Source organism: Lissotriton helveticus, chromosome 7 (genome assembly GCF_964261635.1).
Source record: "Lissotriton helveticus chromosome 7, aLisHel1.1, whole genome shotgun sequence".
Lineage (NCBI taxonomy): Eukaryota > Metazoa > Chordata > Amphibia > Caudata > Salamandridae > Lissotriton > Lissotriton helveticus.
In genome coordinates, this window is record NC_136068.1 from 1,295,727,112 (window position 1) to 1,295,740,303 (window position 13,192).

Genomic DNA, 13,192 nt, shown 5'->3' on the forward strand with positions numbered 1-13,192 from the left:
TATCAGAGCTGTTGGCTTCGGTGCCATTGATTTCAGCTGAAGATACGGATTCTATAGACTCTGCTGGTAATTTTTATTCCATGACCGATCTTTCTCAAGGGGCACCTATCGAACTTATGGGGCCAAAAGGTGCTCCAGAGGGGCCTGGTCACCCAAAGATGAGGTTCGTGGCCTCATAGAACTCAATGAGTTGGATGCCAGTCTCGCCGGCTCCAGGAAATTCAGGGAGAAGTAAAGCGGATCGAGGCGAAGACTCCAGGGGGAGGTGTGGGAGCGGCACGCCTAGATTTGTGTCATTCTGTGCCTCGTCCGATGAGTTGGTCCTGCACGGTTAAGTCGAAGAATGCTTTGACGTCTAGGTCTTCTTCTTATGAGACTTACCTGATGATGACTTTAGCCTCTGACGAGGAGGACTCCAAGAGCTGGCACGGAACTTTCCATGCAACAGGCAGATTGTGATAGCTTACAAACGTGAGCACTCAAGAGTAATTTGGAGTCAAAGATAAAGCTTAATTACTGGGCAAAGAAGACAGAAGGGACGTGATTCCAACTGGGATAACTGAGGGAGACAGGACTGGAGTTGAAAGACGACAAATGCTCATTTGATAAATACATAGGCACGTGCACAGGTATCCCCTTTTCTATAGCCAAAAAAAGCCATGAGGGATAAACTTGGATATCTGCGAGACCCTTCTATACACGTAAAGAAGCAAAATGACAAGACGCTTGGGTAGTTCAGAATATTTTATTTCACAGGTTCAGCATACAACTCAAAATGCACCCCATTACACAGCATTTTAGTCACGCTTTAATATATTAATATACCTATTTTAAATAAATAACTGGTGAAAATAAACATTTCTTTACATTGCTAGATTAGTCGCGATTAGTGACTGCAAAATGAGCAGTGATGGGATTAGCAAGTGTGCAGATGGACTGTCAGTTTTAAGGGTGTGACTTTCAGATGCAGTAGGCACAACCTCTCCGGGGTAATGGGAAGAAAGTGTAACACGTAATATCAGTCTTCACATGGAAAGAATACCCAGCCATTCGAAGGGTGCAAAACTCTATAAACTGAAACCTCAAAGCGCATGTTAATCACTTCAGAATTTCAAATGTGGAATTCTGGCAGCATTGAAATGTTCATGGTACGAAGCTCATCAGGCAGGAATCTCCAGGATAGAAGAGACAGCTTTGGAATAAGAAGGTTATATTTTGGTAGTAGAAGATTCTCAAAGACAAAAGCTCATGAAATAAATGTTGCACAATTCGGATTAGACTACATAGAAATGTTTGGACATGCAGAGGTCTTGAGTGTGTGTAGAATTTCTGGAATAGACTGTTAGCCATATGGTAATGTTCAGGATAGAACATTCCTATACTGGGAACTGATTTCGGATTGAAGAAATGGGCATACAAGGGGTGGTATCATTCCATACTGGATTCGTACAGATGGAACGCTCAATATATGGGAATACAAGGGGGAAGGAATAGAAATTATACGGAAATCCTGGAGGTGGAATGCTGGCATTACGGGATGTTAAGAGATGGAATATTCACAGTATCCAAGTCAAACTAAATGAATGCCCACCATACATGATTTTCATATAAGGAATATTCACTAGGTCACTTTATGATAATCTCAGGGTTGCATGCTGACTACGTGGAAGGGTGGAATGTTTGCCAATCTGAGGGGTGATATACTTCCCATTTGAAATTTGATAATTATAAGTTGAAGGTGTGTTTTTTGTTATATCTAGATGTACACCCAGCACTGCTTCACTTTAGAAGTAAAAGTGAACAGGATGTATAAGAACTGTGCAGTCTCTTAGAGGTCATACAACACTGGAGGCGGCCTGGAAGGTGTTAAAACAGCAAATAACTTGATTTTCGGCATTCCATCACCAGGATTGTGCATTTAATGATTGTGCATTTTATGAGCATTCGTGCATCAGGAAAAGGCCAACCAAACTTTATTCTGAAGTTAGACTGCCGAAGCTCATTGTCAGCCATCTGTTATCTAGGGAACATGAGGTAAATCATATGGTTCCTAGCCAAACTGCATTTGTTCCATGAGGAGGGCAAAAAACAGATACCATAGTATGTGCTGTCAAAGGGTCCTAGCTGGATTTTTGCAGCTTGTTCACTGGTGTATCAAAAATATTTTCGGCATCACTGAATCAATCCAGAATCCCGCAGCCACAGCAGTAGCACATATAACCTGCAACAATCCCATTTGTCTGGTGTAAACAAGGTTTCACTGGCTGTCTACAACAGCTGGAATTGACTTCAAGGTGCTCTTTTTTGTTTCTAATTAAATCCATCGAGAGAGCACTGTGCCCCGGAAGGCTAGATTCTCATGATTCGTTGGTACAGAACCCTGTAGGGCTCCTTTAATAGTCTCAAGTTTTAGTAGAACTCATAGTAACAGGTCGATCCAGGTGATGAGTGTAAAGTTATGGGATTAACTTTAATCACTGACCTGACAAAGACTTTAAAATATTTTATGAAAAGTTTAATAGCCTTCCTTTCAAGAGTGCTGATCTGTGTTCTTGGTTGACAGCATAAAATTGGATTTCGGATAGTTTTGGGTTAACAGAAGTGGATTGAACTGGAATGGCAAGATCATGAAAGGTTTAGAATACTCACCTTAACATGACAGACCTCTTCCACACCTACTGGCCTTTACGGCACATGCTCGAGGGCAATAGCACATTTTCCAGTATTCGGCTCACTCCGCGTACAGTCATTCTGTATGTCTTTCCAGGGCATCTTTTCCCTTCAGCCCGGAGCACGGAGTTCACCTCCATGACGAGAATGTATAGATGAGAGGGAGAGTGATAAAAAGAAAGTGTGGGAAAGAGAGTGAGAAGCAGGAACATTAGAAAGGGCGAAAGGTGCAGACCAACCCAGCCTTACCTTACTGGTAACACCCGATATTATAAGTAAGCGGGGGTAGGTTGATGGGCGTTGTACAGATAGTTCAGGTCGACATGAAAGGGGCTATCCAACGATGTGGTGCGTTTCAGCAGGTCTCTGTGCTTGAGTTGTTTCTGTTTCCACTGGTACCTGGGTCAGATGCTTCCCATAGCACATTAAGCCTCGTAAGTACGTGCTAAAATCTTCTGAAGAGGCTAGCATAGGCATGCCTTGCTTGCTCAACGTCAACATTCCAAAATGGAAAAGCAAGGTCTTAAACACATACACGGGAAAATGACATGGCCTGGCAACCGTTTTACACGTTTCCAAATCTGGTGGTTAAATTCTGTTCTCAGTGGCCAGCTTCATAGGCTTGTGTCTACATCACCACCACGGTGCATACATTAAACCTGCTTACAGACGTGTGATTGTGGGTTGGGGAGGTGGATAGGACATGCTCCAGCCCCATCAGCTTCAGGTTGCTGACACGCACTGGCCAAAGTACCCGAAGCCGCACCAAGAGGCTGGGTCACACATGCTTTCAACCTGCTGCTGAAGGAGAGCATGTGGGTAGCTTGGCTTCCAGTGGGGCGCTACATTCCTACAGCTTCTTAGTGAAAGCACGGGCAACCTATTCTGCAAAGGGGCGCTGCACTCAAGCTGGCATGGTTATCTGGCCCTCTAAAACACACATGCAGGACTGCAGTGCCCCCTCACCCTACCCCCGTAGAAGAGGTCACCTCTACTCTCACTATGCCTCTGCGGAAGTACAATAACCCGCTGCAATGGGGCACTGCACTCAAGCAGGCATGGCTATGTGGCCCTCCAAAACACACATGCAGGACTGCAGTGCCCCCTCACCCTACCCCCGTAGAAGAGGTCACCTCTACTCTCACTATGCCTCTGCGGAAGTACAATAACCTGATGCAATGGGGCACTGCACTCAAGCAGGAATGGCTATCTGGCCCTCCAAAACACACATGCAGGACTGCAGTGCCCCCTCACCCTACCCCCGTAGACTAGTTCACCTCTACTCTCACTATGCGCCTGCAGTAACACAATAACCCGCTGCAATGGGGCACTGCACTCAAGCAGGAATGGCTATCTGGCCCTCCAAAACACACATGCAGGACTGCAGTGCCCCCTCACCCTACCCCCGTAGACTAGTTCACCTCTACTCTCACTATGCGCCTGCAGTAACACAATAACCTGCTGCAATGGGGCACTGCACTCAAGCAGGCATGGCTATCTGGCCCTCCAAAACACACATGCAGGACTGCAGTGCCCCCTCACCCTCTCCCCGTAGACTAGGTCACCTCTACTCTCACTATGCCTCTGCGGAAGTACAATAACCCGCTGCAATGGGGCACTGCACTCAAGCAGGCATGGCTATCTGGCCCTCCAAAACACACATGCAGGACTGCAGTGCCCCCTCACCCTCTCCCCGTAGACTAGGTCACCTCTACTCTCACTATGCCTCTGCGGAAGTACAATAACCCGCTGCAATGGGGCACTGCACTCAAGCAGGAATGGCTATGTGGCCCTCCAAAACACACATGCAGGACTGCAGTGCCCCCTCACCCTCTCCCCGTAGACTAGGTCACCTCTACTCTCACTATGCATCTGCAGAAGTACAATAACCTGCTGCAATGGGGCACTGCACTCAAGCAGGCATGGCTATCTGGCCCTCCAAAACACACATGCAGGACTGCAGTGCCCCCTCACCCTACCCCCGTAGAAGAGGTCACCTCTACTCTCACTATGCCTCTGCGGAAGTACAATAACCCGCTGCAATGGGGCACTGCACTCAAGTAGGCATGGCTATCTGGCCCTCCAAAACACACATGCAGGACTGCAGTGCCCCCTCACCCTACCCCCGTAGACTAGGTCACCTCTACTCTCACTATGCATCTGCAGAAGTACAATAACCTGCTGCAATGGGGCAATGCACTCAAGCAGGCATGGCTATCTGGCCCTCCAAAACACAATTGCAGGACTGCAGTGCTCCCTTACCCAACCCCCGTAGACTAGGTCACCTCTACTCTCACTATGCATCTGCAGAAGTGCAACAACCCACTGCAGACTGGGTAGTCAATGCTTTCACTATGCAACTGCAGTGTCCCCATTGCAGGACAAGTAACCAATGCTTGCACTCCAGGACAGGTGATCCATGTTTTCACTACACAGCGGAGGGGTGCAATGCCCTATTGAAGTATAGGTGCATTGCAGTATAGATCACCCACTATCAAGCTGTAGGAGAACAGCACCTCACTGAAGGCTAAGCTACTTCTGCAACTTGTCAGTGAAAGTCGGAGTGCAGTGCCCCCTGCAGGCCGGGGCACCTATGCTTTCCCATACAGGTACAGTACCCCCTGCAGGCTACGACATCTATGATTTTACTATACTGCTGCAGGAGTGCAGTGCCCCATGCAAGCTATGACACCTATGCTTTTCCTATGCAGCTGCAGGAGCGAATTGCCCCTATGCAGGCTAGGATACCCATGTTTTCACCATGCAGCTGCAGGAGTGCCGGGCCCCACTGCATAATAGATAACCCATCCTTTCACTATGCAGCTGCAGGCACACAGTGCCCCTCTGCAGGCTAGGATACATGTGCTTTCATTATGTAGGAGCACAGTGACCCTCTGCAGGTTACGATACCTGTGCTTTCACCATGCAGCTGGTGGCGTGCAGTGACCCACTGTAGAATAGATAACCCATCCTTCCACTACGCAGCTGCAGGCACACAGTGACCCTCGGCAGGCTAGGATACATGTGCTTTCATTATGTAGGAGCACAGTGACCCACTGTAGAATAGATTGCCCGTCCTTTCACTATGCAGCTGCAGGCGCGCAGTGCCCCTCGGCAGGCCAGGAAGCACGTGCTTTCATTATGCAAGAGTGCAGTGACCCACTGTAGAATAGATAGCCCGTCCTTTCACTATACAGCGCAGGCACGCAGTGCCCCTCGGCAGGCGAGGATGCATGTGCTTTCATTATGCAAGAGTGCAGTGACCCAATGTAGAATAGATAAACCATGCTTTCCCTATGCAGCTGCAAGAGTGCAATGGCCCACTGTAGAATAGATAAACCTTGCTTTCCCTATGCAGCTGCAAGAGTGCAGTGACTCACTGTCGGCTACATCACCAGTGGAACGCCAACAACTCCAAAGCACACCGAGAACAAAGGGAACGTTGCAACAGAACCTTTAGGTTGACAAGCACGACAGAGGAGGAAAGCCACATCTGAACACAACCAGGAGAAGGTGCGAAGAAGAGGTCTGCTCCCTTGAATTGATGGTAGACACCTCGAGTCGAGCTGTCTTTAGAAATTCCGGAAGGTGTTCAACGATGGAAAAGCAGAGTGGGGAATACACCCCCGTTCAGAATTGGAGAGAGAGTCACAACACAGAAGGGCACAATGCCAGTTGTCAAGCTTTACGCTCACGGAACATCAGAGTCTTGTCGCAGAGCAGCATGCCATAGAGGGAGTGGCACCCAGATGATGTCCAGGACTCTCACAGGCCAGGAGCAGCCAGCACAGCCTACTGGGTTTTCTTGTCCTCTGGTGGGAAATACGGCGGAGGAGGCTGATTCTGAAGGAGAAAAAACAGTCGTTTTTGTATCTAAGGAAGGGCAATCTGGAGTCACACAAGTTCAGAGGCTGCCCACCACATCTCGATTTCCAGTCTCAGAATTAAAATCTATCACAAATCCACAATAAAAAATGTGTGTGCGCGCGTGTAGGGTAGGGGGGGCGTGGGGGTGGTGTGGGAATCAAGGACGTCGACGTACTGCACTCACACCTCTGTGCTGCCACAAGAACACCATATTCAAAACCACCTACAGCTTTCCAAAGGGTAACATATAGTAGGAAAAATACATCACCTGATTGAATTGTGTATATGATTTGCACTGCTGCAATCAGCAAGCGAGCTGCTGAGGAGCCGCCCGTACACAAAATAGAGGGACAACTTTAAATGTTCTCTTTTGAAAGTTACCGAAGAAATTCTAATGTTTTATGAGTTATACACTAGCAGCCTTTCATACTTTGAGCACCCCTTCCATTTTCTGAACGAGAATCTGCTATCAAAAGTAAGGTAGTGGACAATTAGTAGCACTCAATGTGCCCCTGAGACTGTGACGGGGGCACCCTGATAATTCACATACTAGGGACCCATGCATTGTCTAGTCAATAGTCAATACTGATGGAACGTACCATGGGCATGTAGACAGTGTGAGGGTTCGTTGGGCTGTAGTATGCACTGGCTGCAGCTTCCGCAGCTTTCGCCTCGGCTGTGGGTGAAAAGAAAACAACGCAGGTTAGGATGTGCCTCAGGACAGGCTGACTGAAACAGGCATATATGAGACACTCTGAACGAAAGGGGGAAAGATGGGGGAGCGACTAAACAGACACGGGCCAGAGACGGAGTCTACAGCTCCCTGGAGCCCTTGCAGCCAATCATTGACCGGTGCCAAGTACATTTCACCTCAGGGGAAGCGCTTTCAAGAATGTAGCTCTATTAAAGATCCCATGAAGAGACCTCTGGTTCTTTCTGGTCCCTCTTCATGGGGATTTTGCAGTAGAGTGTTAGTTCTTCGTTCCCAGCTGAACAGTTCTGGATTAAAATGCACTTCCAAGTCTAAACCCACACCATTAATTGGTAATCACATATTTATTTCCAGTAAAGTGTGCATGAATCAGTAAATAATGAGTGAGAGGCCGACACACAAGCCTTACACAAAGACCTAGTGCGTAGGAAATGTGTAAGAAGTGTTTTTTTTTTTTACTGTGTGTCAGCATATAACCTGTCCACCAACGAGCACAAGCACAGAAAACACCAGGCAGCGGTATTTTATTATTTAAAAAATATATAATTTATTAGAAGGTTGCATTACAGTACATCACTGGGTGTAACACCTCGCACAGTCTTGTCACATAAGTGTGAATCATATTCCTCGGAACATTACAGACCGTATGTTAAGCCACTGTTTACACCATTTACCACAATGTAGCATGTGTGTACCTTTCAAACATACCCAGTATCATTCCTACTGTCATTTTGTTTTTAAGGAAAGAAAATGAAAAAAAAAAAAAAGTAAAAGCATCCCACATTGTCCGTATCTAAGTTTCATACAACTCTGACAGGATACTTCCTGGCATATGGGACTCCGCCCAAAGAGAACTGCATCAACATGTAACCTTGCATTAGATTTTTAGGGAAAAAAAAAATCCTATCAACTTTCCCACCCCTTCCCTCCCCCCATAGGCTCAGCGAAGAAGAAATTGTACTTATTGTCTCTTTGCTATACACTGACATTTGTATGATGGCTTCCAGCAACCAGCCCCCTTTCTTTTTATTTTGTTAATTCCACAGAGCCCCAGCTCCCCCTCGTTTCCGCCCTCCCCAAGCTCCAGCACATCACACTCTAGGGACAATACTCTAGTATGTCTACACGCCAAGCTCCTCCAACAACAAATTCCATCCCATAGATATAGGCGTCTTACGCAGTCCACGTTTCTCCTCTCTCTTCAATTCCGCACCTTCCGCCCTGCCCTACCTCATCAACTCGTCATACCAATCTTTCAAACCCGGTGGTCTAGCAGCTTTCCATTTCATTGTAATATTACGTTTGGCCAGAATGAGCGCCAAGTTATTCAATTTAGTGACCGGACTACCTTTCTTCTCTTTGGGACCCAGCCCCAGCAAACAATATTCCAGACTGTCATTAGCCCTCACCGGAGCTATACGTTAGGATCCCACAGACTGCCGGTCCAGTAATGTCGTAGTCGTGGACATTTCCACAGCATGTGTGTCAGATCCGCTGCCTGCAGTTGACAAGGCGGGCACACATCCGATACATCTGGAAACATGGTTTTCAACTTGTACAGTGTCAGATAGGCCCGATGTAGGAGCAAGAGTTGTATGAACTTGAATTTCGCGTTTCTCGATACCTTCCTGGGGTATTCTAACGACACACTCCATCCCTTGTCCCTGAGCGCACGGCCTATATCCGCTTTCCACTTGCCTCGGAGAGTCTGGAGAGACAACGCTGCTACTGCGCGGATGCCCTTGTATAGTCATCTTGTAAGGTGTCGACCATTACCCATCAGATGTTGCATTGTGATCAATGTGTGCGTGGTTGGTTCTACACCCCAAGGTGCCCATTTAGTGCGGATGTAGTGAGATAAACTGCAGTGTAAGAGGAATACTGTGTCCGGTGCTCTGTGCTTCCGTACAAAAACATCATGTGGCATCAGGGAGCTCTCCCTAAAGAAATCACCCACTGCTGTTATACCCACGTCTTCCCATGCTCTTATTCTCCTCTTAGTAATCCTGCCCATCTGAGTGGGAATCCCCAGCAGAGGTATGGTGGGGGCGTACGGGGTCACCGTCTTGGTGTATCTAAGGGAATGCCTCCGGTATAGTAACACAATTTTCAAAAGGTGTGGTGCCATCGGTGGGATTTTGCTATTAGGCAACATAAGCATGTGTACTTCACCTCTTTGCCAGTTTAAGTGTGTCATGTCTATTTCCTGCAGGTTTCGCCCCGCCAGTCAGTATGCTAACCATTGCAATTGGCTCGCATAACAGTAGGCTTTTAGGTCAGGAACCCCCATACCCACTTGTTTAGCCCCTTTGCTGCGGGGTGTTTCCCCCCAGGGGGGTCGCGCGCAGCACCGCCGTGCTGGTGACGAGCTCGGCTCGTCACGGCCACACCCGTTTTTAGAACGTTCAGTACAGCGGGGAAATTAGCCCTGCGTGCGAACGTTCCAACGGCCGTGACGAGCTGAGCTCGTCATGAGGGCAGCTCCGCTGCTCCTCATGATGAGCTGAGCTCGTCAGCAGCACCCATGAGGTTAGTATCTAAGTACAGTTTTGTAAGTCCTATGCGCCGCCTGCCCTTACCCCAGATCAGTTCAATCAGCAGCATAGAGGAGAGCAATTTAAACGTCTTAGATGTTACCATTATAGGTAAATTGGTGACAAAATACAGCAGTCTAGGGAGCACCACCATTTTAGCGATTGCCACTTTGCCTGCCTCAGATATGGGCATGGTGACCCAGAATTTTATTTGGGATCGGAGTGAGGTGATAGCACGGTTCAGATTGCCCTGTAGGAGATCCATTGTATCCCTATATATATTGATTCCTAGGTATTTAAAAGTGCTAGGTGCGATCTGGAACAACCAGTCCCCAAAACCCAGTGCACCAGTATGGGTTGCGTCTGTAAAATAGACATAGGATTTGTTTTCATTGATGGACAGCCCAGACAATGTTTGAAATGTGGCAAAAACTGAAGGCACAGGCTCACAATCATTATCCAAGTCCCTAAAATATAGTATTAAATCACGCGGACACAATATGCGTGGTGGGACCCAACACTATTCCCTTATGACCCGCAGTAGGGCGCAGTTTCAATAGTAGGGGTTCTAATGCCAGGATAAACAGCAAAGGCGACAGTGGCCATCCCGGCCTGGTACCCCTTGCAACCACATATTGCCTCGAGATGTGCCTACCCGTTCTCACCCGGGCCGTAGGATCTTAAAACAACAACATTACCCATTTTATGTAGTCTACAGGTATACCATATTTAGACAGAGTATAAAACATGTATTCCCATTGCAGGGAATCAAAGGGCTGGCGTAGGTCCAATGAAATACAACCGACTACACCAGCCCGCGGAAGAGTGTGGGCCATTATCTGATGTAGCCGCCTGATATTAAGGGCCATGTTCCTGCCTGGGACAAACCGACATTGGACGCTGTGTATCAATAGCGGTATATATTGAGTAATCTGAACCACCAGTATCTTGCTCAGAATTTTGTAATCTACATTAAGCAATGAGAGGGGCCTATAACCTGCCATGTCTTTGCTATCCTGTCCTAGTTTTAACAGTAAAATCTCCGTGGCCTGCAGCGTGGTAAGTGGAAGGGTTCCTATCTCCAAGGACGAGTGATAAAGACTCTGTAGGTGGGGTACCAATAGATCAGCAAACGCTGCATAAAATTCCACCGGCTGTCCATCCCCACCAGGCGATTTATTACGAGGCAAGCTATTTATTGCCTTTTTGATTTCCAGCACAGTCCCTGGAAGCCCCAGCTCCTCCTTGTGTGCCTGCAGTATTTGGGGGAGATTCAGGTTGTCAAAAAAAGCATCCAGATTCACTCCTCTTATGTCATCTGGCCTGGTATATAAAATTTCATAATATTCCCTGAAGGCCTCATTTATGTCTAGTTGCGTATTCACCATGTCACCTTTTGTGTTCTTAACCTCTAGTATGGGGACAACCAGTGGGGCATCTTTAAAAATCCTAGCCAGTAACGGTCCCGCCCTGTCTGCTATCGCATGTTGCTTCTGCGCATAAAGCCTATGATCTAACAGCCTCAGATCTTCCAATAGTTCAGCATAACGTATGTGAGCTTCTTGCAGCTGTGCCCTATGCATCTCCTCTAATGCAGTCATCTGCTCCAGCCTCCCCAGCGTATTTTCTATGTCAGTAAGCTGCGTGACTAGGGTGTGTCTCAATCCTACTCTCGTGCTGATCCCTACTCCTCTCAATACTGTCTTGAATGCGTCCCACTCTATCTGTCTGGAGGAAGCTGTATTTGTATTTTCCGAGAAGTATCTATAGCAGTAGCTAGTGTTGTTCTGAAAACTGAGTCTTCTAGCAGTTGCGGTTGTAGCCTCCATGTCGGCACTAGGGTCGGAATTTTTCCCCATTGCAGCGTGATCTCTACTGGGCTATGATCTGATAATGTTTTCCCCAAGTGAGTTTGGTCACTAACTGCATCTATTAACGTAGCCGAGCAGAATATCCTGTCAATACGGGTATGTAGTTTGTGCATTGGGAAGTAGAATGAGTATTCCCTGTCTCTCGGGTGTTTTGCCCTCCACGCATCCATTATCCCCCAACCGTGTGCCCAATTTTGCAGCACCCCCGCAAGTTTCTTACTGGGTGTGTTATGCAGCGGTGGGTGTGACCTGTCTAGTTCAATATCTAATACCGCATTAAAATCACCCCCTATCACCCACGGATATCCCTCCCAGTCTACCAACAGTGTGGTCAAAACCTCCCAGAACTTGTCCTGCTCTGTGTTTGGAGTGTAAACACTCCCCAATACAATGTGTTCCCCATCTAGTAACCCATGTATTAACACATATCTGCCCTCCTTATCAACTTTTTGTTCTATGAGCTTAAAGGGCGAGCCATTTTGAAGCCATATTGCTGCCCCCCTAGCAAATGCCGAATATGATGTAAAGAATAATTGTCCCCTCCACTTCTTGTTTAACTTCACTGCCTCATCTTGATTTAAATGAGTCTCTTGTAGAAACGCCACACTCACTTTCTGTCTATTCAGTTGGGCTAGCAGTCTATATCTTTTCTGGATTGAGCCAAGGCCCCGATCATTCCAGGAGTTACATTTATAGGTATCAGGTTTCGCCATTAGCCGTCGTATAAGGTGTCCCCCCAGGACCACAGGAACTACTGAGTCTGGACAGTATCATATTAGCCAATGCTGAGCCCGCAAAAACAGTAAAACACCCCAATACTCGGGTCCCCCTATGAACAGCGGAGGACCAAACCACAACTAACAGCTCAACCATCACCCTACTGGAATCATACCACAGGGTAGTTGCCAAGGGGGAGAGGGGGCGGCAACCGCCACAGTAGTATTTGCCATTCGCCCTGGTCACATACCATAACCGTATCCCTCCAACACAAACCCATTATACGTCAATGTAATGATACATAGAACAGGGCAATGTATTACATCAACAGCAGAGCAAACTACCAGGCAGTACATTATAGATACCACTCTTGTCTGGCCCTCTCCCTCAGTTCAGTAATTGTCCGCCGTTTGTGCAGTTATTGAAGGGAATCATGTTAGGCTGGATTCGGACTCCGACCGGGCCGTTGCCCCTCCCGACGAGTGAATAGAAACACCTCGGGTCCTGGCATCATGTTCCGCCAGTGCTGCCGTCGCCAGTAAAGCATCCCTCTGACTGTTTGTGATCTGTTCCACCGATGGAGTCATCCCAGGGTCCGCCCCCCTGTGCTCAGTAGCTTCCGGTGCAGATGTTGCATCCGGTCGCTGCGGGGAACGCACAGAGCCACCCCGTGGAAGGGAGTCCTCAGTGGCAGGGGGGGTAGAAAATAATCTTGAGCCAGTCCGCTTCCTCCTCCGGGTTCCTTGAAAAAAATGTATGTTTGCCAATAAATCACCTTCAATCTGGCTGGGAAGAGTAAGGCATACTTTAAGCTGTGCGCT

At 47.6% G+C, this 13,192-nt stretch overlaps 1 protein-coding gene across 2 annotated transcripts in view; it reads right to left on the reverse strand.

Moving 5' to 3' along the window:
- Positions 1-726: 726 nt before the first annotated feature.
- WBP2 (WW domain binding protein 2) overlaps positions 727-13,192 on the reverse strand; it is a 201,195-nt gene continuing 188,729 nt past the window's right edge. The window contains exons 7-10 of one of the 2 annotated variants that reach the window (XM_078654555.1): positions 7,137-7,213; positions 6,027-6,513; positions 4,956-5,972; positions 727-4,667 (exon numbers count right to left, since the gene is read on the reverse strand). In XM_078654555.1, coding sequence (XP_078510681.1) covers positions 6,463-6,513; positions 7,137-7,213 — 128 coding nt within the window. In that variant the 3' untranslated portion in view covers positions 727-4,667; positions 4,956-5,972; positions 6,027-6,462. Of the gene's footprint in view, positions 4,668-4,955; positions 5,973-6,015; positions 6,514-7,136; positions 7,214-13,192 lie in introns of both variants that reach the window. The other variant, XM_078654554.1, reaches the window with a different exon arrangement.